Consider the following 24,922-nt stretch of genomic DNA (forward strand, 5'->3'; position numbering starts at 1 on the left):
CGTCTCTAAATACCCAAAAAGAAGGAGCTTTCTCCCCTAAACGATGACGGAATACGAAGTGTATCCTTTATTATGGTGAAGGACTGACTCTTAATTCCTAAATACTTTTTTAACCATCCCATTCAAAGCCTTTGCTCAAGTCTGAACACAAAAAAAGACAAAACTCTTCCGACATCACCGCTGACATTGAGTGTGTGATGATACCTGTCGTCCATGTTGAACCAGCCATCTGACACCTAATTCGTCCTCCTAGAGGACCAGTCCAGTCCAGTCTGGTTTAGAGACACACATGCGAGCCAACCTGGTGATGGGGGAAACAAAAAAGACAACTTCAAACAATGATAAACACCTCGGAAACTAGCAGGGAGCGTGCGTGAAAGTGGGACACCCCGAGCCAATATGGAACTTTTCTATGCACTGTGGATCGGAACCTTCTTGCGGTTTTGCCAAGCCGCCATCTACACGAATGACTGGGCCTTACGAATAAAAGGAGGCGCTAAATCTGCTAGCGGCATAGCGGAAAAATACGCATTTGTGAATATGGGACAGGTGAGTAACAAATTCTATCCATCTATCTATCTTGGAATCTACTACATTGTTCCCAGTGCTGAGTATAGCAAACACAAATCGTGGCAAAGAATATATAAAACAATCTTCACTCTACAAGAGGCAAGCGTAAATCGTACTTTCGGAAAGGGGCGCAGTAAATGAAAATGTATGCTATGCAATTTGCTGTGCAACATCTGCCTGGGCAGGGAGATATTTATTATCCTTTTTCAGGTTGGGGTGGGGGCTGGGCGAGGTATCAAGTATTAAAACATTGATCAAATGTGACAGTGGAAGCTGCCGCGTACAGCTGCGGTAAAGCAGCGGATGATAAACGAAAGAAATTAATTAATAAATCGGGAGGTAATGAAGTGTTGCTGTAAGCTGCGGCGGAATTCAGTTAAAATATTAGTTTAATTATGTCGACGGCGACGCTCGTGTCGAGTTTAATTTACGCCGTCTTTCACCCCTCGTGCCCATTTAATTTGCCTTTGCTATATAATATTAGTTATTGGAGCAGTTAACCTTAAAGCAGCAGGCTCGCCGCTGTTTTTAATCATCGGGAAATTTGCCTCCCCCGGTCCGTGAACGGTACAATACCCGGAAAGTGTGTGTGTGGGGGGGGGAAAAGGAGTGCATTAATCAGCGAGGACAAAATGGGGATAATAATTCTTGAAACGAGTAAAACAGATGGGAGTTAGTATGTCATTTGGAAAATACGCCTTTGTGTGGCTGACACGAAGGAGCGTGGGTCACCCGATGGATATGAAATCTCACAACATCTTTAATTAGAGTTCTAATTTATTCTTGTCAACCGCCTTATTATTATCATCCATTTAGCACATTTTCATTAAGCGATCTCGCCGAGCCGCTGGAAATAAAAGCTGCTTACGCGATGACGTCTCCAGGCCGCAGAGTGGTGACTAACGTTTCGCGACTTGAAAAAGGACCCGGGAGTGTACGGTTACCACGCGATTGATTATTTATCAGCTCTTTAGATGCCGAATGAGTCACCTGGAGACTAAATTATGCATTTTCTATTACGATTGGAAACCGGTCCCCGGTGTGTCATTAATTTGATTTGGTGAAAGGATGAAAAATGACTGGACGTTTTTCACTTTGTTGCTGTCCAGTTTGACGCAAAGGCTTTGTCTGTGCCCAGATTGGACAACTGAGTTGTCACTACGTCTTTCGTCACAACCAAACGGCGGTGAGGTCCACGGCGCCAAACGTCAAACTGACAGCTGGTGTCGCCATGGAGACCGAGGTATAATTTTTTTTTTGTCAAAACGTCAATCCAGTTTCGGGCAATATGTTAAATGTTAGCATAATTTAATGTTCAGGGTTTTTTTTTTTTTTAATTTGAAGGTGGAATGGCTCCAACAGCAGGTGATCAAGAAAAGAGTGAAAAGAGCTTTGTTCTCCTTCAGCAAAAAGGAGCACAAGACCTGGTTCAATGTGAGTCAATCGAAGCGGTGCAATCCATTTAAGAAAATGAGGATTGCATTTTAATAAAGAATACATTTCACATTGCGTTTTCTTTATTTTTACCAAAGTATGTAACTTGAATCAATACTTCTATATCAGTACGGAGTGAGAATGTTTTTGCTGAACACAAAAAATATGCATTTTTGATATCTGGAAGGGGAATATAAACAAATAAAACAAAAATGCCATTTTTATCTGATATTTTGTTCAATTGGCTGGCGACTGACTTCGCATTCCTCAAAATAATCAACAAAAGACCTCTTAAAAATTTAATTAGGCTTTTCAAACCAGAAATAATTACGCCATCTTAAATATCTAAATAAATCAACATTTGCTTCTACCCCCCGGCGACTAATTTAGATTCGCTACTATTTACTTTGCAGCTCTGCATCGATAACTCAGAAGGCTGCCGCCCCCCCATGAACATCGCTGGGGCCTGGGGGCGGGGCTACACCGGCAGGTGTGTGGTGCTGTCCGTCTTAGATGCTGGCATCGATGGAGAGCATCCAGACCTGAAACCGAATTATGTAAGTATCCCCCCCCGAGATGGGATTTGATGCATTCGGCAGCAAAGGGGGAATGGAGGGGGACTGGGGGTACATTAATCAGGATCAATTTAGCGCAGCTCTTAGTGTAAGAGTGCATAAGAGAGACAGATAGCAAAGCTTTTGGGCCAAAATGCTCAGAGAGCACGATTGGAATGGACATAAGATGTCTGATCCACTTAGGGGTCGGGGCGGACTGGTGAATAATGCTCTTTGTGATGGCTTTGATAAAACGGAGACGCGCAGCTGCTGGCATCTGGATACTGTATGTGGCGCTCTTCATAATCAAATCTCCTCCAGGACGCTCTCGCCGGCTTTGATGCCAATGGACAAGAAGGACATCAGAGTCCAGGCTCCGAGACAGCCGCCGACTAGTGAGAACTTCTTCCGACTTGGCTCTCCTCCGCAACCCGCCCCCTCCCTCCTACCGACGTTGACCCTTCATTTAATTCATGCTCCATTTTTCCTCCCCATTCTTCTGTAATTGCATGCATAAATGAATATGCAAATTCCCAGCGCCGTTTAGACTTCTGTCTTCTCGCCGGTTTGATGTAACGGAAATAGCCTCTACTCATACAATATGCATCCAGGCTCATGTTCTGATGTCTCTGCACAGCCATGAGACTCGGTGTGCAGGAATGGTGGCCGCCGCCGTTACCGCAAACAGCTCCGCGTGCACCGTGGGAGTTGCTTTCCACGCAAAGATTGGAGGTGAGCGCACCGAGAGGTTTTGGAAGCCACGCCAATATAAGCCACCCCCCCCTGGCCGTTTCACTCGTAGGCGTCCGGATTCTGGGTGGGCCGGACGGAGAAGTGACAGACGTGGCGGAGGCGCGAGCGCTGAGTTTCAAAGCGCAACACGTCGACATCTACTTGGCCAGCTGGGGCCCGGAAGATGATGGCACCGCTGTGGACGGACCCGGGCCTCTGACACGCCTCGCTTTGGAGAACGCCGTTCAAACAGTGAGAATATTGCCTCACATTCAGGCTGCTTTGTTTAATGACGTCAATTACCGTCATCCGCATAAACGCACACTACTGAATACCACTACCACTAAATAGCGCACAAATAAATTCAGTTTGTCAAATTCAAGTCATTTATTACATTTAAAAAATATGAATTTAATAAAAGTGTTACTCTAGTGATTCATTTACGAAGTGTCACAATATTGTGTGTTTTGAAAGTTAAAATGCTTTAAATCTGCTCTATTTCCCCCCCCCCCCCCACACATACAAACACCCACGGTGGGAGACCTGGAGATTAAATGAGGCGCGGTGGCAACCATTTGAGGATGGCTTGTAAAAAGTTTCAAGGACTTTTCCCTGCTCGTTTACTAGCCTGCCGCTTGATGAATGGCCTCGGTCTACCGCTTTAATTAACAACAGGGCCGAGGCGGGCGGGGTTCTATTTACGTCTGGGCGGCGGGAAGCGGCGCACATAAAGGTGACCACTGCTCGTGCGACGGCTACAGCAACAGCATCTACACCATATCCGTCAGCGGCGGCAGCGGAGGACTCGGAAACCAGCCGGACCACCAGGAGAGGTGCGCGTCTACGCTGGCTGCAGCCTCCAACATGGACGAGATTGTGAGTAGGGGATGCAACCAATTTTGAAAAATCCAAGAGGTTGCTGGTTTGAGCATCACACACACCAACTTTTGGCGCTCTTTTGAGAACCATGACAACATTTTGATGTGCACGCTTTGGATGACCGAGACATCATGTGCTTCTCAGACTCCACATCGGAAGTGCACCACGGCTAAATGGGGCTCGGCCCTTTCGGTCTCGGCGGCGGCCGGCGTCATCGCACTCGCCCTGGAGGCCAAGTACGCTCAACACTGTCCCCACTAACTAATAGATGAAATGATTTCCGCTAATGAGTTTCTGTCCCATCTATTCTCAGTCCTCTGCTCACCTGGAGGGACGTCCAGCACATCATCGTTCGCACGTCGGATACTCGTCACCTCGTGGCGGCCGACTGGCAAAAGAATGGCGCCGGGTACAAAGGTAAGGCTCCAAAAATGAGCCAGATTGTCCAAACAAAATTGAATGGACATGGGTATTCATTATTCAAGGACCTAAAGTTCGATTTCCATGACTCCAACTCTGAAAACCATTTTAAAACCCAAACCTCGACAACCCGGGCTTGAATGTCCATACAGTATCACGCAAAAATAAATTTGACCTAATTAACCTTAATGTAATATATTTGAACATTTCCTGTCGTGCCATTGCGACGACTTGTTGGCCTTTAACAAGTCCCTCTCGCTCGTAATTATCTACAGCTGTAATTGAATGAACCCTGCGCTGGCATTCCTAACCGATTTCATTACTTAACTTTAATTACATTTTTAATCATAAACTATCAGTGATGTTACAAACGTGCAACGACCTGGGCTTTTTTAAATGACTTTAGTTGGCATAAAAGCATCACAATGGCTATCCTTGAATGCCCATCCTCAAAAAAACAAAACAATTTCTTTTCACACTTTAAATAAACCATTAATAATGAACATCGGGATAGAATGTTTTTTTAAAACAGAAACAAGAGAAACAGGAAGCATATGCACTAATGAGACACTGTGTGTGTGTGCGGCAGTGATAAACGCCTACAAACTCCCGGGAGTGTGTGCAATGTGAAACTAGAGCACCTTTTATGCGCCGTCTAATGAGTGTGCGCTTGTGTGTGTGTGTGTATGTGTGTGTTAGTGAGCCACCTGTACGGCTTCGGCCTGCTGGATGCAGAGAGGATGGTACTACAAGCCAAGCGATGGCGGCGGGTCCCCCCGCAGCGTGCGTGCGCAGTGAAGACGCCCACTCGGTTGAGGAGGTACGACAGACTCGCTTGGCAACCTTTAATGAGCCAAGACATATTACATTTGTTAGAAAATATCATCTCAAGGCACAGCACTGCACAAAAACCTCACAAAAGGCATACGGTGTATTTTACGGCTCATGCCAGAGCCGTGTTGAATATTAAAATACTGCTTTGGCGCCATCTGGTGACCGCCTAGTGTCAGGCGGCTATGTTGAACTGAGAGGAGGAATTTCAATTAGTCGGGTTGTGGTTTTGACACAATGATGTCTTTCTTACGTTCCTGATAAAATGTCAATATTCCCACAGAATACTGGAGACGGGCGGTACAGTGACATCGGTGCTGGAGACGTCGGGCTGCTCAGCTTCATCCCGACGGCAGCAGCAGCAGCAGCAGCAGCAGCAGCACGTGGCTTTTGTGGAGCACGTGGTGGTGCGTGTCACAGTGGCTTGCCGTCGCCGTGGCGACCTTTCCATTGCGCTCACGTCGCCCTCGGGCACCGTGTCACAGCTTCTTGATAAAAGGTAGCATCTCTAGCTCTTTCCTCATGCTGTGTCACCCATTACCGCCATCCAGCAGCACTAAAACCCTGCTGGGCTAAATCCTTCAATTTGGGGGAACAGATTTTTCCGTGCTTCTGATGTTTGAGCGTTTCTTATCTTTCGGTGTGCAAAAATACAACATTCTCCTGTAACGGTAACTAGTAGGGTAACAAATTCATTTTTTAATCTAATTACTAGCTGAATGTTACAGATTATTGTTTATTTTCAAGAAGCTGTGGTAGCATCTATATGGTGGTGATGATTATTCATTTAGGCCTCATGACAACTCCACTGAGGGTTTTCACCAGTGGGAATTCATGACAACGCACTGCTGGGGGGAGCGGACGGCCGGGGAATGGACCTTGAACATCCGTGACTCTCCCTCTGCAGGGAGGGAAAACTCTCAAGCGGGTGAGCTTGTTCCTCTCTGTACAACGCAACGTGAGGTGGTAAGACCTCGACGGGGCCGGGCTTTCATCGCTTTTTGCTCTCGGCTCTGCTGCGCAGGGACGCTGGAGGAATGGTCGCTGGTGATTTACGGCACGGCACGGCCGCCGTATCCCGCTCGGCGAAGGTCGGCGCGGTCGGCCGAGATCCCGAAGGACGCCGACTTGGCTGAAGAGTACGCTGGTGTGTGTTTGCTATTTGTTGTCTAAATGGATAACTTTCCAACTCAAGCTCTCAAACGATATATTTGTGAACATCTAAAAACCGTAACCTCAATCAGAATGACTATTTTTATTTTAAATAATTGCCCTTCTAGGAACCTGCGACCCAGAGTGCAGCGAGGACGGCTGCGAGGGTCCCGGCCCGTGGCAGTGTGTCACGTGCGCCCACTTTTTTCTTAAGTTCAAGAACAACACGAGGTTAGTACTGGACCAACAGCTTGACCTGAAGCGTGCTTCTCGCATGACTCGCACGTCCCCAACAGGATGTGCGTGTCCGGGTGTCCGCGAGGATTCTGGGGTGACAGACGGCGTTGTAAGCGCTGCTTTGCCACCTGCCAGAGTTGCACGGGAAGCCGCAATGACCAGTGCACTTCCTGTCAAGCCGGACATCACCTGACCGAGGGGACCAATACCTGCACTGCCGTTTGCGAGGAGGGCTACTTCCTAGACCTCGGTCGGGATTTGTGGCAAAATCCTTTACGAGTGTTCGTACGTGCGAGTAAGCTCGCTATATCGTCATTTGAATTTCGAATTCCACCCACTGCAGATGCAAACATGTGCAAGAGGTGCAGCGAGAAGTGCTCGAGGTGCACGTCCTCTAGCATCTGCACGGAATGCAAAGCAGACACAAGGTGAGTCGAGCATCTGATGAGCCCCCCGGCAAGTGTCTAGTAAACAATACTCACTCCTCCTGCATCCTATTTAGCATCATAACAAAAAGTCACGGTACTAACGGCATCTGATCAATTGATTATCAAAATACTTTGGAATGCTTTTCCTTACTATTTAAGTCGCATATTAACCGAGCAGCGAGTTTTCATTTTTGGAAAAGATTGCTTGACAGCGTTCCACAGAAATTACATTGTGCCATCACTGGTGAACATTTTGAGGCCACGTTCGCGGATAGCACAGTGAAAGTTACGAAATCTTCAAAGTGCGCTTACCTGAGGTAAACCCATGTCAGGTGCTTGCCAAATGGGGTTTGCCAAATGAGTCATCCAGATGCCATGGTGTCATTGGCTGTGGTTGCCACACCTCCAAATAATCTCGTCGCTCTCTCTATCCACCCTTGATCCAGTTTGCGTGGGAACAGGTGTCAGCGAAGTTGCGCGCCAGGAATGTACCATGACGAGGCAGAAGATCTGTGCAAAGCTTGCCACCGGGTGTGTGCCACCTGTGCAGGTGAGACATCAAAGCGAGAACCAATTAAAAAAAAAAACACACAAAAAAAACGCACCAGACTAAATATCTTGCCATGCCCAGGTGGAGTTCTCTGTAAAGCTAACCATAGAATAAACGCTGTCACGACACAGAAACAAACCGATGTTACAAATTCTTTCCCAGATCCTCAAGTTGGTAGAGCCTCAATTTAAGAACCACTGCTCGAAAAGGTGGTCAGCGTTGGGGAGATATACGCTTATCTTTCTATTTTCTGGCTCATCAGGCGCCGGCGTGGAGGCGTGCACCCAGTGCGCCGACGGCTACCTGATGGAGGAATGGAGGTGCGTTTCCTCCTGCAGCGGTGGCTTCTTCGCCATAATTCCCGAGATAGCCGACGGGCGCGGGACGTGTAGGAGGTGAGCGCACTGTTGTGTGCTCAAGTGTGGGTGACTTGTTTATCTACTGATGGCAGGCTTCCTTTCTGGTTTGTGCTCCTACAGGTGCGACGCCAGCTGTCTCACCTGTGTCGGGCCGAGCCGGGCCGACTGCAGCAGCTGTTACGGCGGCCGAAGCCTGCAGGAGGGCGAGTGTGTTCTCCAAACGGCGTGCGCAGATGGTCAGCGTCTGTCCGTTTTTATTGGCTCACATTGTTGAGTCTAAATAAACACAACAGAAATTGGCGTGCGCATGAACAACAGTTTGTTGTGCTGCTTGATCACAGCACTTTCCGGCTGTCAAAATATTCTTGTATAATAATAATAATAATATTGAATTCAGAACAATGACATTTTGCCAACTTATGACAGGAGAGTATCAGGACAGCGACGGGACATGTCCTCCGTGTCACCCGACATGCTTGAAGTGCACGGGACCGCGACACCAAGACTGCATCAGCTGTGGCGCTTCACAGTCAGTTGGACTCACTCAATATAATGCTGAGTCACACACTATTGTCTCAAGCTAATACTCTACAATTGTGATCAATAAGCTAAAGTGCTGAAGAGCACTTGAAACTGATGACGCTGCAAAAAAAAAAAAAAAAAAAACAACCATTGTAAGTTTTTGTCCAGATTCTTTTTCTAAAGTTTACAACAGCTCATCAATTTATGGAGACATTGCAAGTTCAAGTTGGACCATTCAAATGAACAGAACTACAATTTGTCAAAAATGATTTTTTGCGATCGCAGCGCTTTGGACGAGGGCCGCTGCCTGGCCGAGTGCGCCCGGGGCAAGTACCAGTCGGGTGGGCGCTGCCACCTGTGTGACCACACATGTGCTACCTGCGTGGAGGCGGGGCCTAACAACTGCACGAGCTGCGATAAAGGTGAGGACCTTAACTGTCACCATTTATTAGGTCTGTCTGTGCGTTTGTCACTCGGGACAGACTAATTGATTAGTTGATAATTAGTTGTACTCGTTGCCTCCAGCCAGCAGAGGCACTGTGGCGTGGAGAACAAAAATGGTAAAAGTGTTGTCAACACCGCAGATAAGTTCGGAATGGAGCGTTACCTCCACCATGGCCACTGCGTGGACGCCTGCCCCGAGGCCTTCTACCACACCGAGGAGAAGAGCTGCGAGGCCTGCTCACACCGCTGCACGCTCTGCACAAGCTCGGCCCACTGCCTGAGATGCAACTCGTCCTACTACGTGTCTGACGGCGCCTGCGTCAAGCTGGAGTGCGGCGAAGGCAAGTCGAGTGACCTGAGCACCATTCGTCTTTTCCACTACGACAAAACAGATTTGTTGGTTGTCTTTCAGGGGAAGTAGAAGATCCAGATTACAGCGACTGCATGGCCTGTGAGGAGGGCTGCAGGCAGTGTGTCCTATGTAAGCTCACACGTGCTGCTTAAGCAAAATGTAACATCCCATATTTGACAATGCTAAGATTTTTTGCGGTGAACCTCTAAAGGAGCAGGTATGTGATAACCATATTGCTTTCTGGTCCAAACTAATCAAATCCGAAGGGTCTGCTGCACTTGATTTTTTTTCTCATTTCATAAAAGGAGAGCTGAGCTTGTTTGTCTGCTTCTAACAGATAACCCCAGGCATTGCCTGTCCTGCAAAGAAGGCTTTTACAAGTAAGGCTGGTGTGCCTTGTGTGACCTCGCCTTCGTCTCTGCTCGCTTAACCTCTCGCTTAACTGATTAGCTTCTGTCTGACAGACGTTTTGGCCGACAAGTGAACCGGATTTGAGGAAAAGAGAGCTCGTTGACTTCTTCATCTTTTGTGCTCAGCTTCCAGGATGGCTGCTACAAAAACTGCCCTGCCAAAACGTACAACGTGGACGAGGAGATGATATGCGTCCCGTGCGACGACAACTGCGTGAGCTGCGACCAGCACGAGTGTTACTGGTGCGAAACGGATCTCTTCCTGTCAGGTAGCACTTCTACAGTTGTTTTAGCACAGTGGACATATTTACAAGTCACCATTTGAATGTTTTCGAGAGACTTGATAGGTGCTCCTGTTTTCGTTTTGTAAACTTCTCTAACAAAACAACACTAACGATAAGTGAATAAACTTCTTAATGCAAATCTACGTGTGACATCACATTGCCAACTAGTGGCCTGGCATGCAATTTACAGCAAAATATTATGTTTTTTTTTCCTCAGAGGGCAAGTGTGTCCCCGTGTGCCCCGAGGGTTTTTATGGGGACGAGGACACCAACGACTGTGAAGAGTGCCACGCCGACTGCGGGTCATGCAGTGGACCCGAGAACGACGACTGCCTTTCTTGTGATGACGGCAAATTGCTGGAAAACGGACAGTGCGTAACCGACAGCGACGTCTGTCCAGTGCTGACCTTTCGTAGCGGTGAGAATGACAATTCAACAGCTTCTTGACTAAAATCAATGCGGGATTTCAGCTTAAGTGCTCAATCAGCCATGCTGAACCTCTGCCAGACAGACTTTGTGATGATTGATGGTATTCGTGGATCATTGAACTCTCTTTCTAAGACTTTAAGACACATCCAAGCAATATATTGCATTATTTATTGGAATGGAAGTCATCTAATTATCGGAATTTTAATCATTGGAAGAAAGAACATTTGAAATAAAAAGCTGCGTCATCTAAAGCGAAGCTAACAAACAATGCTAGCTAGTTTCTAGCTAACCAACATTGGCCAAATGTACATTGAGTTTTTGATATTCATTGATACTTATATTTCACACAACACCTTTGGTAAATATTTATATTTCACTTTTGTGTTAATAAATGTGGTCTACCTTCATATTTCACGATGGCTGAAGTGTGTTCCGTCCGGCAGGTGAAGGCGAATGTGTAGCGTGTCGTAACAAACAATGCTAGCTAACCAACATTAGCCAAATGTACATTGAGTTTTTGATATACATTTATATTTATATTTCATTACAGCACCTTTGGTAAACATTTATATTTCACTTTTGTGATAATAAATGTGGTCTACCTTCATATTTCACGATAGCTTGAGTGTGTTCCGTCCGGCAGGTGATGGCGAATGTGTAGCGTGTCATCCATCTTGCGAGTCCTGCGATGGAAAAAACAAGAACCAGTGTACCAAATGTACAAAAGGTGTGGCGGTATCTCACTCGCTACTTATTTTAATAACAAAACACGACGACTTGGAATATATATTTGTCAATGTCTCAACCAAAAAAAAAGTAAAATCTTGTCTACGCCACCTGCGGTGTTCTTCCAGGCCGCTTCCTGAGCCCTCAGCAAACGTGCGTTTCAAAATGTCCGCCGGGCTTGTTCGGCGACCAGCTGAGCGGCGATTGCGAGGCTTGTCCCGCCGGCTGTTTGTATTGCGTGGACTTGGAGCGCTGCACCCGCTGCCTGAGTCGTCCCACGGCGATTTTATTCCTACAGGACGGCCAATGCGTCCAGCAGTGTGTCAGGTTCGATTTGAATCACTTTCCTAAACGTTATAAAGGAGACATATTTGTATCAAAGTTGGTTTCCCATAAAAGTGTTGCTTCTCGCAGACTTCGACAATAAAAATAAAAAAAATAAAAAGCTCTAATCCTTGACATATTCACTCTCCATCGTTTTGACTTTTCTTCCTTGACATTTATGAGCAATTATAAATTGCACTCCCAGTGCGTCATGTCCTTGCACGCCGTATCCTTGGGTGTCCATTAGCGGCCCAATCTGCCTTTATTACCTCCGCCAAGGAGGTTATTGCAGCATGCCAGTCGCCAAATGACGACCTCCGACAAGGGAAAACACATCGGAACGTCGCTTGAGTAGGGCAAAATACTATAGAGGACTGTATAAACTACATTTATATGCTTTTGTTGTTGTTTTTTTACTAGATATTGCCTTTTTTTTTTTTTTTTTTCCACAAGTGGTCGAATGTGCAAAGTGGTATGCAGGGACACTATATGGCTGTATTATGTCCATTTAGTGATTGAAAAACAGCCGTCATTAAGTCCATATATATGAATAAACAAAGCTAAAAAGTTAACGAGCGAGCTATTATTGCAAATCTTGAGGTTTTCAGAAATGACTATGAACATAAAACATGCAATTGGCAATGAAGTTCTCATTGATTTCTGATCTTTACAGAGGCTACCCGGTCGGTCAGGTGTGTCGAAGCTGCGCGTCGGACTGCGAGTCCTGCGAGAAGAACGCTACCTACTGCCTGAGTTGTGAAGAACCACTGCTGCTGCTCAACCACCGATGCGTGGACGAGTGTCCCGCGGGCCACACGGTCCACATCCAGGAGTGCCGACGTTGCCCCCCGTCTTGTGAAAAGTGCAGCCCCCTAGGAGAGTGCACAGGTAATGCAACAATTATCGTGAAAAGCCGGCGTGCTGCGTTTTAAGAAGCATCCTCGTTTCTGATTTGCCATTTCCTCCTCGTAGCCTGCGAGGAGTACCACTTCCTCCACGAGGGCAGGTGCGTGCCCGACTGCCCCGACCGCTTCTTCGGCGATAACGAGCGACGGGAGTGTCTACGCTGCCATCCCGATTGCCGCTTGTGCGACGGCCCCAGAAGCGACGATTGCGACGCTTGCGTGGACGCTCAGGCCGCGCTGCGGGACGGGCAGTGCGTGACCGCGTGTCCCGCTCGGACCTTCTTGGACGACGTGACGGGAGAATGTCAAGGTATGTCATTTCTCACATACACACTCAGTGGATCACATTTGCACACACACACACACACACACACACACACACACACACACACACACACACACACACACACGTTCCCTGTCAACTAATTGAACGATTTCTCACTTTCTCACGCGCACGCTTTTCCCACTCAAGCTCACACACGCACACCCTTTCACCTTCCTCACTTGACTCGCATCTCATTTTTTAGTCAACATTAAGAAGTTCTCGCTCTGAGCGCGCTGAATAATTTTAGCGCAGACTAAAATAGCAAAAGACGCTCGTCAGAAGTTAGGCAACTGTCACGTCGCCTCCAGATAGAAACGCGGCTCGGTTTTGTTACCCTCCCTGACCTGCCCCAAAAATGTGTCTCTTACATCAGCAGCCTGCAAAATTGTTATGACTTTAATTCTCGGAACATTCAAACTTTTGATGACTTTTTTTTTAATCGTATTACAAATTATTTTCCCGCTTTTTAATGAATATCTTTTGGAATGGTAATTAAATTATTATATTTCCAGTATCATGTCATATTACGGTTTCTGATTCTAATTTATCCTGTGACTGGTTTTGGTTTTAAGAGTGTGACGTCTCCTGCCTCACCTGCGTGGGACCCCTGGCCGGATCCTGTTCTGGCTGCAGAGAAGGCCAGAGACTGGAGAGCCACGGGCAGGACGGCCGCGGTCGCTGCGTGCCGTCGGACGACGAGTGCTCGCCACACGAGTACGTCGACGAGCGCGGGGATTGCCGACCGTGTCACAATTACTGCCGCCGTTGCTCCGGCTCGGGAAAGACGCACTGCTTGAGCTGCAAGCAGAGACATCTTCTGTTCAGTGAGTTTGAACTTTCTTAATCCTATAATAGAGAAATACATTGAAAATAGTACATGGATGTACGTAGCAAATTCCCCCCAAAATATATATATATTAGAAATTCCTCAACTAACCTCTAGATGGCAGCTGCGTGGACGAATGCCCAACAAGTTTCTACGCTGACCGGTCGCTGCAGAAATGCCAAGCGTGCCACTCGACTTGTCAGTCCTGTGCCGGGAAACACAGCCATGAGTGCCTGGCCTGCAAGGAGCGTCTCTTTCGCCACGGCAACGAGTGCGTGGAGACGTGTCGACTCAAGTAATCACAAAACCTTTTTTTTTAATTCCCATTTCAACATATTCGGGAGTTTCCACCGCAATGGAGTCAAGCTTCTAAGTTTCTTTGAAGCTTTGCGGCGCGAGGGAAGCCAAGCGCCAGTTACACGGGAGATTCACTTCACGCGGCTGTAAAATGCTAATTGTTGCTGATGTTTAATTGGCGGACGGCGGCTGAGAAAATTAAATCAACGCGGCGTTAAATTGCAATTAAATCCCGCCCAGTTTATTCCGATGAATTGAAGAAGCCTCGCCGCTTTGTCGGTTAATGAAGTGTCATATCCATACACTGACCTCTGCACTTTCTTCCTCACAGTCACTATGGCAACCAGGCCACCGGGACGTGCGAACCGTGCGACCCCACTTGCAGCGAGTGTTCAGGGGACGGGCGCTGCCTGAGCTGCGTGCCCGGACTGGTCTTCGTGTCACGGGAAGGCCGCTGCCTTCGCACCTGCCCTCGTGGTTTCTTCCGCCATCAAGAATACAACGATGACACGTCGGCGACGTGCGAGCGTTGTCACGGCAACTGTGCAACCTGTTCAGGTCAACAATATGACATTGATTACAAGAGTAGAGATTTCAAATAACAATAGTCACAGGCGTATATTTTTCGAAAGTACATGATTTGGCAAGGGTCGTAGGTGAAATTGTACCAGGATATATTTTGCAGGAAAGAGCTCTCACTCCTGTGACTCGTGTGGGCCTGGTTACCTCCTGTCAGGCAGCACGTGCGTGTCTGCGTGCGACACGGCCAAGTACCCGCTCATCAAGGTAGAGCAGACTCAGGCATCCTCTGGGAAAAAAAATAAAAATTGTATATAATAAATCATTTGTCTCCCCGCTTAGGGTTCGAGTCACATCTGCGAGGACTGCGACGCCTCCTGCCTGCGCTGCGAGGGTCCCGGCCCGTCCAATTGCAGCGCGTGCCCCCCGCACGCCATCCTCGAAGCCGGGGGGCGCTGTCTCCTTTGCTGCCACGTCCCCGCCGTCGCTCACACGCAGGATTGCTGCAACTGCACGGAAACAACAGGTCGGCAACAATAGGCTTCCAAATTTTGGGAATATTTTGCGTTCGACTTGAAGAAGCATTACAATAGTATCGTGTAAAGAATCATTTTCATTCATTTAATTCATCTTTTTGAAGGCTCTAATGTTAATCATCATTAAATAAGTGAATTCTGAGTACTGCTTATTTGTCATATTTAATTTTTTTCTGAAATTCTCTTTTTTCATGAGCGTTTTGACATTGTTTTTTCTTATTTAGGTAATATATGCAATATGAATTGATTTTACCTTGAAAGAATATTATCAAGTTTCAGTGTAGCTTTCTTTCCCCTCAGGGAAATGTGTCCTCAGCACCAACCTGGCATTCAGGAATGAGGAAGAAGGAGGGGAAGAGGAGGCAAGGGGCAACCCGATGCTTTTCATCATCGCGTGCGTCCTTCTATTAGCCGGAGTCTGCGCTGCCGCCTTCCTCTTCATCCAGCACACGCGCTCCAAAATGACATCTTCAGACAAAAGCCCACGTGGCTACGAGAAACTGGGCTCTGGTTCTGCCTCCGGTTCCGGCGGCTACAGGTCCTCCTCACCTTGCTACAAAGGTACGCAGATGGCGGACTTGGGCCAACGCTACTCGGTCGCTAAAGAAGACGAAGATGAGGACGAGGAGGAGGATATTGTGTATATGAGCAAGGACGGGACCGTGTACAGGAAGTTCCGCTACGGGAAACTGGGGAACGACGATGAGGAGGATTTGGAGTACGACGACGAGAGCTACACGTATCGATGAAGCCGTGGCTTTTGTTTTCCACCTAAAATGAGAGTTACGAATATCTGGGAAAAAAACTGGGAAAATTCTAAATGATGAAAAAAATACAGATGGAAAAAAAAGTAAACTAACCTGTGGAAGTTGTACTTTCACCAATCACCACTAGATGGCAGATGCACTTGCACTGTCTCTTAATACTGACCTAATTTTTCTTTTTTGCAGATTTGGAATGAATTGTTGGAAACATAGGACCTCGTTAATATTAAACTTTGGAGTGAGTTGTTTTTTTGTGAAAAAAATATTACAAAATGAGTTTTTATTCTTACACTATATGGTTATTGTGTTTGCTTCAAACGGTTTTATACATGCATTGAAAAGTGTATGATCAAAATGAAATCTATTCAAATATTCATATTCAAAATATATCACTTTTGGGAAGTTTGAGTGTTGACAATGATTCAAACAGGCAATCACTCAGACACAAGTCTGGTTTATTGAACTACAAGTGTGTTTGCGTGACGAGGAGGCTACATGCACTGCTATGCACAAAAAGGCACACGCACACACAAACACGCACGCACATTGATGAGACATTGTGCTTATTCATCATAAAGACGACTGTTTGAGGTTTTTTTTTTTGTTAACGCTCATAATTAGGACATGCGGGTAGTTGATTTATTAGTCCTTTGTGAAGCTAAATCATCTACTATAACCGGAGGAACTCTTCACTGAGATTTATTATTTTGCTTATGATTGACAAGGATTGTTTTTAATATTTTCAACTTTTTCCTGTAACTAAATAAGACAACTGTAATACGAGAGACAGTTCAGACATTTTTTTTTCCTAAATAAAAAAATAAGTATTTACTGTCTTAAAGCATTAGAAACATTATTTTTAGAAGGTGTGTGATATGATTTTATAATATAATACTAATGACATTAATAATATAAACAACACGTACTGAAAACCATCAAAATAAAGAAAAACATTCGGATTTTTTCATGTGAATCTTGTAATGAAGTCATTTTAAGGCTGTACATGTGTACCTAATGAAGTGTCCAGCATGTGTATGACGCAATCAAATCAATTGTGATATTTGGTGAATAACGCCAGATGCTTTTACTTTGAAAACACACGTCTTACTCTGAAATACTGATATGCGTGAGCACGGGACATCATTATTGCTTCACTTCCTGTCCGCGCATAACACAACTGTTATGACATCACTCACCCGGCGACCACTGCCTGCTGTGTTCATCAAAGTTGTCTTGTCATCAGAAACTACACACTCACACGCAACAAAACACAATCACACGTACACACACAAGAACGTTGACCTCCGAGTTAAGGAGCGCTGGCACCCGCCTCGTTTGATCTGCTGGGAAGACAAATGAGTGTTACGTAAGAGAATGTACACACGCACTATTTCACACATGCACACTCTCTCACGTCTGCTCACACACGCACACACACACACACACACACACACACATACACTTTCGTACACTCTCACTCTCTCTTATACACACACACACACACACACACACACACACACACACACACACACACACACACACACACACACACACACACACACACACACACACTCACACTGACCGTGTTGGCTCGCTTCCCAGCAGAAAACTATTCACTCTGCAATGAAAGACACAAAACATAATGGAGTGGTTCTTTTTCCGGCAGAGTGGGACTCGTGATTTATGGCGGAAGGGATTTTCTCCGGCGTGATTCATCAGCCACACGTTTTTATTTGAGAGCGTAAATCGTACAAGAAGGCACGGAGACGCCTCGTTTGCTTTGTTAGCGCCGTCGTACATCAGCCGGTAACCGCCGCACCTTGGTTCTTTTGTAGCACTGCTTGCCATACAAGTTTTTGTTTTAGTAGATTAGTACTAGTATGATAATTGGGCTCACGGTAGAGGAATCGGTGTAAAAAAAAAAAAGAATCCACAAAATTTTGTTGCATTTCTGATTTTTAAATGTAAAAATTTGGTGACCGGTGTTGTTGTTTTTCTTTAAAAAATTATTTTATTTTGAGATTTTACAATCATAAATTTCTAAACACCAGTAAACATTTTTTAAGACCTTTGAAGGACTGTTTTGATTTTTTTTTAATGCCAATTAAGTAAAGCCTTGATTCAATGACTTTTACAATCTTTTGAGGAGCTACAAGAATCCGGAATTTGTTTTAGTAGGAACGATTGTGTGTTACTCACTTGGAATTCTCTCCTGCTTCTTTGAGCTCTTGGTCCAGTCTGAAAGGTGAAGAAAGAAAAAAAATATGCAAGCTAGCATCTGAGGTTTGAGGATCTGGTAAGGTTGCTCTGTGTGTGTGTGTGTGTGTGTGTGTGTGAAGCTCTCACCTAATGATGCACTCTGGGATGTGGACACTCTCCATGGGGATAAGCTCTTGCAGCTCATCCAGGCTGCTCACGTACTTGATCTTGCTGCTGAACTTGGTGCTGGAAGAAAGCGACGTTCCCACAAGCGTTAACCCCACCGGTGCCACGGTGGTAGCGAATAAAAAAAAAAAAAAACATGACAACATCTAAGCCGGCTTTAAAGTACAAAGCCTGAGACAAACTTGAGGTTCAATGTTTACCATAAACAAAATGACAACACCATTGAAACTTCAAACACTTGAACTCAATGGCGGGATCAAATCATTTGTATTCAAATCAAAGACAGCTTCAACTTCAATGACATGAACGACATCAAAGACACCTCAGTCTACCTGATGAACGGCTTGGTGATGGCCAGGATGGTCCTGATGAACCATGATGGATGCAGGATGATAAAGGATTTCAAGTTCTTCCTGAGTCTGTGTGACAACAAGGCGTGTTAGGGTTTTATTTTTCACCTGAGTCTCAAAGGATCACCTTCTGTCAATCATCTGGTAGCATTTCTTGAGCCAACCCAGGCCTGGCATTCTTCTGTGAGGTGTGGCTCCGTTCAGGTACACAATCATGTAGTCCTCTGCCACCATTAGCTCTAAAGTGCTGATCACATAGCTGAACACACAGATAACAAGTGACAAACACAATATTTTACCAAGTGCGGGTAAAAATGTCGATGAAGCTACACGCCAAAATCTGCTCGTGGACATTTCGAGACCTAGCTCTATTTATTTGTACGTTTTGCTTATTTGCTTTCTGACTTCTACCCGACAGGCTAGCTGTCATCCGCAGTTAAGTGAATGTCGTGTGGAGGTACAAGCACGGCACGCACAATTTTCGAATGTTTGTTAGCTGCAAGGGAAAACCTCAACTAATAAATAGTAGATTTACCTGATTTGACTTGACAGGACTGTTCGGTTGCTTATTAAAAAATGGCCTGGCTTCAAATAACCATCTTTTGACAAATTCACATTTACACACACACGCCAATTGTTATATTATGTTCCTATTGCTAACTATTATGTTTTTATTGTAGTTGGTGTTCCACTCACAGGAATAGGTTCTCCATAATGTCGTGATAGTCGTCTTTGTCACTGTCTGGCAGGAAACAAGCGGCAAACACGATGATGGCGTTCACGCCGTTGCTGTAATACCCTGAAAGAAAGATTTTATTATGCCTTGGATGTTTTTTTTGTTTTTTTTTATATTATAATTTTGGTTGCTGTACCTCCGTGGGAGATGACTCGCATGTAGGGCTCGATGACTTTCATGTCGATGCGATGCTCTTGCTCGCCGATGACCACCGTTCGCCACAGCTTGACGTCCTGACGCTCGTCCTCGGCGCCGTACGTCGGGATGGCGTCGTACGACTCGCTTGCCCGACCTCGGCGTTCCATTTTGGGATCTGAAAAAAAGATGGGAAGTACAATTGAAAAGGAGGAGTACTGGGGGGGATGAGGAGGTTCATGGTGAGCAGCAAGGAAAGTGTCTTGCCAAAGTAATCAAACTGGTTACCGGATGGAATTAACACATAAAAATACCTTAAGTCCTTTTACAAAGGTCTGTATTTTTTTTTTTATGAAGGAGCTGAACCGGTATTTTTACTTTTATGAGTGTCTTACTCACTGTATGTGAGTAGTTACACTACAAAACAAACGATTGATCGTCACAATCTTCTGACTTCTGTCCAATTTACCGTCCAAGTCCATCTCGTGGTCCGTGTAGTCCAGGTAATCCCCTTCATCTGGAGTGTCAAGGTCATCGACGTTGATATCGAGGTCATCGGGCGTCTCGCCCAAGTCGTCCTCGCTCTGGTCCAGAGAAAGGCTGATGCGGGGAGCCGACAGTTTCTTTCGCTGGTTGCCGCCTCCTTGGAGGGGCAAGGAGGTGGGCGGTGCTGAAAACAACAGCAACAGTTTCTCAGCAACATACTTCTTTGACACCGATGACGCTCTTCCTATTATTTGTAGTATTTCAGAAAGATGACAAAAAAAATCACGTGAATATGCGAGTACCGCCCCGCCTTCTCAATTGTACGGAATATAATCGAAATATTTTGAATTCACACTTACCAGGTCTACCGTCGCTGTCCTCGGAGTTCATCTTGCTGTGTGACGCCAGGTCCATCCCAAGGAGGACCTACAAAAACAACAAAATACCAAACCTTAATCACACACATTGAACACCAGGAACACATTTCAAACAGAAATCATGTCGCCTTGAACGTGAGGACTGATTACGTCACAGCAAACCCCCGCGTTGGTCTCCTCGAGCGAAAGGACCGCACGATCGCAGACGTGCAAATAACTCATACATAATCAATATGACATGAAATGGAAATCTCCTGCTTACAAACAGACAGCAAATCCTAGCAGTTCTGTAACGATGGAGAAACCAGATGCTAGCCTCAGCCTCCCCGATGGAAGATGCTGAGCTGCCTATTCTCCATCACATCCCCATTTTGATTCCCTCATTTTCCCATACTCACCGCTACCGGGAAGAAGAAGATCCCGTCTCCTACTTCCTGCTCCCAGGTTCCACCCCCTTCTCTTCCTCCAACCTCCTCGTCTTCCTCGAGAGATGCTGGGTTCGCAGGCGGCCAGCGGCTTCCGCCATTTTCTGCTCACGTGACCGGGGCTGTGCCCATATAAGGGCGACCACCTGCTCCTATAACAGCGCCCCCTCCCCCACTCCCCAAGGCGGTGCGAGACTTGGAGAGGCAGGATGTGCGCGGGGCCGATAATGTTGTGTTATTGCTGCTATTTCAGTGCCTGAAAGGAGGTTTGCTGGTTTTTCTTTTTTATTTCTTTTTCTTTTGTCATTAGGCGTTGTTAGCGCCAGTTGGTCAGATTGACACAGAATCCAGCACGCTTGCGCATGATGACATCATGTATAAAAATCAATGAACAACCCATGTTGTGACGTGCTCAAGCAATTTCAAATGGCTGTATGTTTGTAAAAAGAAAAAAAAAAAAAAAAAAAAAGTGCTAAAAAATATTAACACGAAAACGAGCATATTGGTTTGTCCCGACCGAATATTCGGCAGCAGTACGTCGTACAATTGCGGCTTGTGGCTTTCACTTACCAGGTCGCTGTGGTTCGATGGCTGCACAGGAAGTGGAGTCGGACTTCTCGGTGCAAAGGTTGCCTCCACGCCTTCAGTGACGCGTGTCGGAGCATCCTCCAGTTAAATAGTAGCTTAGGCTCATGCTACCGTGCTAGGTGGCTACATTTGAGTCATCGTGACTTTGAAGAAACAAAACCAAGTAGCAAAGAGCCAAGTTGTGCAGCCAAATTAGCACGTTAACAATTAGTCTCCTCAGTTCCCAAACGCTTATTGAGTAGCTGATGTAACAGTGGTGCACCTTTCGCACCTTTTTTTTTTTAATATGTGTAATCTTATCCAAAATGTGTCAACTAAAAAATAAAACTCACAAAAGGAGGAATAATTGGGAATAATCTATATTATTTTAGACAACTCTTACATTGAATTATGCAAAAGTAGTTGAGTGGAGGAAAAAAAAAAAAAAGTCCACCGGTTCTACTTGTAATACATTGTACATCGTAAATGACATCTGTGAAACATGCCTCTATTAAACAGCGAAACCCAAAAGATGTACTTTATCCTCGCATTTCAACTTTTGCCAAACCAGTTTTGACAGTCTTGCATTTGACATAAGCCAAAAAAAAAAAAAAAAAAAAAAAGAAAGAATATGCAGTACCTTGTTTTTCCACAGGCTGGTTCAAGCTCCAACATCCCATAAAGACCCTTCACGCTAAAATATGACTAAGAAGGAAGGATATCTCTGAAGATCGTGTCCTTGACGCTGTTAAAGACCACTTTGGCGTTGCCTGTGTCAGTGGCGCAGGTGAAGTGCATGAACAGAGGCCTCCTGTGGCTCTTGTAGGGAATCTTGTAAAGCTCCAGGAAGAATTCTCGGGCGCGTTTGGCGTCCTTTCGAGGTCCTGGAAGAAGGAAAAATGTGAAACTTGATCATTAAGACTTGACTGACTGCTGGCACGTGAGGGAAAATACACTCCCGGAATGTGAGAGAGCAGTACATACCCTTATACTGAGGAAAGTAGGTGGCCACGTCCGAATATTGGATTTTCTCTTCCAGAAGGTCTTTTTTGTTCAGAAAAAGAATGAAGGAGGTCTCGCTGAACCACGGATACTTGACGATTGTCTCGAACAAAGCCAGGCTCTCTTCCAACCGGTTCTAGCGGAGGACATTGAAAAATAACTTGATTGTAAGAAAAGCAAAAGGCCAAAAAGAAGGAGTTTTGAAACTTACGTGCTCGGGGTTATCGAGCAGGACGCTGTCGTACTCGTTGAGAGCGGCCAGGAAGATGATGGAGACGACGTTGTCCATGCAGTGGATCCATTTCCTCCTTTCAGAACGCTGACCGCCTACGTCCACCATCCTACACCCCCAATCAGCATCACAAGTTCAAACAAGTTGACTTTCATTGATAATCAATATATCTGATACTTTACTTGAAAATGACATCCTTGATTTTAAAAGGGTACTCAATGATGCCCGTGGTGGGAACGCGGACCCTCAAGACGTCTTGCGAATTAGGGATGTAACCTGGGGCAGTGATTCGGTCTAGGTCTTTGAAGTAACTGTAACATCGATGGATCAATGTTAGCAATTTTTCTTTTGTCCCGAAAGGTGGATCCAAAAAACAAACAAACAAAAAAAAAAAACGTACTAACTGGCCGAATCGGACAAGTAGAATTCGCGTCTTCTTTCGTAACAGCGCTGAAGGCCGCGATCGCTCCACAGCAGCTTGATGGTCTTCACTTGCCATTCCTCCAGCCTGTCCACCCTCTCGGTTTCCACTTGGCTCAGGCGTTCCCCGAGGGCCTGGAAATACGGATCAAGCTACTGATTATTATCAAAACAATTTACCGATGAATCGACAATTAAATAAAGTGTCTGGACGAATCATCAATGGGCAAAATAGCTGTTAACCAGTTGATAATTAGTTGTCTATTAATCAGATCATTGTTACACTTGATCAATTCTTAAAAAGAAAACCACACAACATATCGCTTGATCTTCACAGCCATTGCTACATGTTGGAACTGTAATCTCGATGAAAACAGCGATAGCTCATGAGGCGCGCAGCGATGACGGCAAACTCGAATGGAATGTCGAAAAGCAAGGTAGTTGAAAAAATAAAAAAAAGCACAAATTCCCTCACAATGTTGCTATCGTCTTCGTAGTGCACGGCGAGGACTCTCATGGCCTCGATGAGCGCCTGGATGGACGTGATGATATTCTGGCACACCAAGCGAATGAAGGTCATCCGCTGGGCTTCGGAGTAGCCGTTGCCATGGAGGATGCGGATCTGCTTGAGAAAAGTGCTCTTGCCGCTCTCCGCTGTCCCTGGAGGGCAGGAAGAAAGCCATTAAAAAGCCACCCCGACTGTCACAACACTTTCGTTTTTGTCGTAGGTTCATAAAGAATGCGCTAAATGACAGTTTGACTTGTGCGTTACTTTCATAACTGATTAACTGCCTGCGCCGAGATACCGAAAGAAGGATCCTTTTAGCGAAACAGCACAAACTGGCTGTAACCGGTTAGTACCGAAATGACAGACATAATGAGGTCCTTTGGCAAGTTTCGTTGGATAACAAAAAAAAAAAAAGAACCACATTTGTGGGAGGGGGCGGGGTTGTCTAAAAAAAATAAAAATACAATACAAAAATACAAAACTATCATATTGTCTTTCATTGCAAAGATCCACGTCATGCTAAATATTTCTGGACATTACTCATGTCAAAATTATTATTATTTTTTTTTTAAAAGCAGACAAAAAAATGCCTTTCACTCTAAAATATTTTTGGGCATTATATGGGCAGTTGTGTTTTGAGTTGACTTATTAACTTAAGATGTTAAAGGTTCTGACTCACCTAAAAAGAGGAGCTTGATGGCTCTCTCATCCTGTTTCTTATCCATTTTCAACCTTCTCTCGATTTCTTTGCTAACCCTGCGCCTTTCGGCTTCTTCGGAGCTCAGGCAGAGGTCCGAGCAGCAGGCCATGGCGACGCCGGCAGGCTCCGATTATGATGTGGCCGCTCTTTTGGTTGCTCCGCTTAGGTGTGGGGCCACATTCGGGCGAGACGACTCCAGGCTGGGACCTTGGCGACGGGGTGTGTGTATCTGCCAGCTCATATCACACAGTTAAATAGGTATGAACATTGACTCATACTCGGGACTCCAGAAAATCCAGTTTCAACGTGAGTGTCCTGAAGACTGAATAAGGCGTATCAAAACAGAGGGCAGAGACTAATTGTTTTGATTTAGTGGCGCGACTTCCTCATTCTTAGTATGCACAAAAAAAGTTAGAAATATTTGTCTGAAGTGAAATTTCAGAATCAACACTGCCACATTGAGCTTCTTTGTAAAAATCTTTTTTTAAAGTGGTTGTTTTAAATACACTAAGACTTCATAATTTCTTAGCCAGCAATTAGTGACTAAGTGGAATTCTCCGTCTAAGAAATTGCCAGTCGCTTTGAAGTGAGTTGAAAGCTCAAACGTCCAGTCGCCCGTATCTCAAGGCACCACTGTCGAGTCCCTACCTACTGATGCGGCCGGATTAGCCAACACAAAATAGCTGGAAGGCAAACATTTCCAAGCAGGGGATTGGAATTCTGTTGACGGCGTGAAATCCATCCTTGCACATCATCGCTTCCTGTGGGATAAATCTCAGAGCACAACATC

General features: G+C 45.6%; 4 protein-coding genes across 11 annotated transcripts in view; 1 reads left to right on the forward strand and 3 right to left on the reverse strand.

Moving 5' to 3' along the window:
* Positions 1-14,777, reverse strand: part of LOC147048213 (BCL2/adenovirus E1B 19 kDa protein-interacting protein 3) — a 47,127-nt gene extending 32,350 nt beyond the window's left edge. The window contains exons 1-11 of one of the 5 annotated variants that reach the window (XM_085926671.1): positions 14,659-14,777; positions 14,300-14,540; positions 13,805-13,898; positions 13,462-13,665; positions 12,384-12,509; positions 11,425-11,660; positions 11,190-11,270; positions 8,288-8,422; positions 7,550-7,779; positions 5,297-5,432; positions 205-301 (exon numbers count right to left, since the gene is read on the reverse strand). The gene's annotated coding sequence lies outside the window, so the exon portion shown is untranslated. The other 4 variants (XM_085926670.1, XM_085926672.1, XM_085926669.1 and 1 more) reach the window with 4 other exon arrangements.
* LOC147048215 (proprotein convertase subtilisin/kexin type 5-like) lies at positions 3,218-16,736 on the forward strand. The gene is made up of 31 exons (XM_085926961.1): positions 3,218-3,290; positions 3,361-3,542; positions 3,966-4,166; positions 4,314-4,405; positions 4,483-4,586; positions 5,289-5,409; positions 5,704-5,919; positions 6,212-6,348; positions 6,445-6,567; positions 6,701-6,803; positions 6,869-7,059; positions 7,153-7,237; positions 7,684-7,787; positions 8,050-8,182; positions 8,267-8,382; positions 8,573-8,675; positions 8,954-9,090; positions 9,253-9,453; positions 9,525-9,593; positions 9,802-9,844; positions 10,001-10,143; positions 10,376-10,576; positions 11,442-11,640; positions 12,311-12,525; positions 12,610-12,852; positions 13,440-13,691; positions 13,811-13,988; positions 14,322-14,548; positions 14,676-14,776; positions 14,852-15,035; positions 15,346-16,736. Exons 1-31 carry the CDS (start codon positions 3,218-3,220, stop codon positions 15,792-15,794), a joined length of 4,926 nt encoding a protein of 1,641 aa, XP_085783087.1. The 3' UTR covers positions 15,795-16,736.
* prune2 (prune homolog 2 with BCH domain) lies at positions 16,248-21,395 on the reverse strand. 4 transcript variants are annotated; one of them, XM_085926664.1, is made up of 11 exons: positions 21,274-21,395; positions 20,261-20,327; positions 19,885-20,085; positions 19,417-19,593; positions 19,241-19,343; positions 18,672-18,803; positions 18,527-18,613; positions 18,156-18,254; positions 18,009-18,047; positions 17,386-17,427; positions 16,248-17,152 (listed from the first exon to the last, which is right to left on the reverse strand). In XM_085926664.1, exons 2-11 carry the CDS (start codon positions 20,313-20,315, stop codon positions 17,119-17,121), a joined length of 969 nt encoding a protein of 322 aa, XP_085782790.1. In that variant the 5' UTR covers positions 20,316-20,327; positions 21,274-21,395; the 3' UTR covers positions 16,248-17,118. The 4 variants fall into 4 exon arrangements, with proteins under 4 accessions (XP_085782790.1, XP_085782789.1, XP_085782792.1 ...); XM_085926663.1 differs by lacking the exon at positions 21,274-21,395 and adding an exon at positions 20,677-20,995; XM_085926666.1 differs by lacking the exon at positions 21,274-21,395 and adding an exon at positions 20,677-20,809 and having other exon boundaries at positions 16,248-17,149; positions 17,392-17,427.
* A 461-nt stretch (positions 21,396-21,856) lies between these two features.
* On the reverse strand, positions 21,857-24,384 carry LOC147048217 (guanine nucleotide-binding protein subunit alpha-14-like). Its single transcript, XM_085926662.1, has 7 exons — positions 24,112-24,384; positions 23,400-23,584; positions 22,905-23,059; positions 22,687-22,815; positions 22,484-22,613; positions 22,255-22,408; positions 21,857-22,154 (listed from the first exon to the last, which is right to left on the reverse strand). Exons 1-7 carry the CDS (start codon positions 24,239-24,241, stop codon positions 21,976-21,978), a joined length of 1,062 nt encoding a protein of 353 aa, XP_085782788.1. The 5' UTR covers positions 24,242-24,384; the 3' UTR covers positions 21,857-21,975.
* Between the last annotated feature and the right edge of the window lie 538 nt (positions 24,385-24,922).

Source organism: Syngnathus leptorhynchus, chromosome 12 (genome assembly GCF_054491065.1).
Source record: "Syngnathus leptorhynchus isolate UIUO chromosome 12, UIUO_Slep, whole genome shotgun sequence".
Lineage (NCBI taxonomy): Eukaryota > Metazoa > Chordata > Actinopteri > Syngnathiformes > Syngnathidae > Syngnathus > Syngnathus leptorhynchus.

Bases quoted from the DNA above. Each gene is read 5' to 3' on its own strand.
- prune2 (XM_085926664.1), bottom strand. From the start codon at position 20,315: ATGGACCTGGCGTCACACAGCAAGATGAACTCCGAGGACAGCGACGGT. The intron at 18,804-19,240 runs GTGAGTGGAACA...CTGTGTGTTCAG, and splicing joins ATTATGGAGAACCTATTCCT to CTATGTGATCAGCACTTTAG. The intron at 17,428-18,008 runs GTGAGTAACACA...CTTTCATTGCAG, and splicing joins GAAGCAGGAGAGAATTCCAA to AGTGAATAGTTTTCTGCTGG.
- LOC147048217 (XM_085926662.1), bottom strand. From the start codon at position 24,241: ATGGCCTGCTGCTCGGACCTCTGCCTGAGCTCCGAAGAAGCCGAAAGG. The intron at 23,060-23,399 runs GTGAGGGAATTT...CCGTATTTCCAG, and splicing joins ACGAAGACGATAGCAACATT to GCCCTCGGGGAACGCCTGAG. The intron at 22,614-22,686 runs GTAAAGTATCAG...TTGGGGGTGTAG, and splicing joins ATCAAGGATGTCATTTTCAA to GATGGTGGACGTAGGCGGTC.
- LOC147048215 (XM_085926961.1), top strand. From the start codon at position 3,218: ATGGTGGCCGCCGCCGTTACCGCAAACAGCTCCGCGTGCACCGTGGGA. The intron at 8,183-8,266 runs GTGAGCGCACTG...GTGCTCCTACAG, and splicing joins GGGCGCGGGACGTGTAGGAG to GTGCGACGCCAGCTGTCTCA. The intron at 13,692-13,810 runs GTGAGTTTGAAC...ACTAACCTCTAG, and splicing joins GCAGAGACATCTTCTGTTCA to ATGGCAGCTGCGTGGACGAA.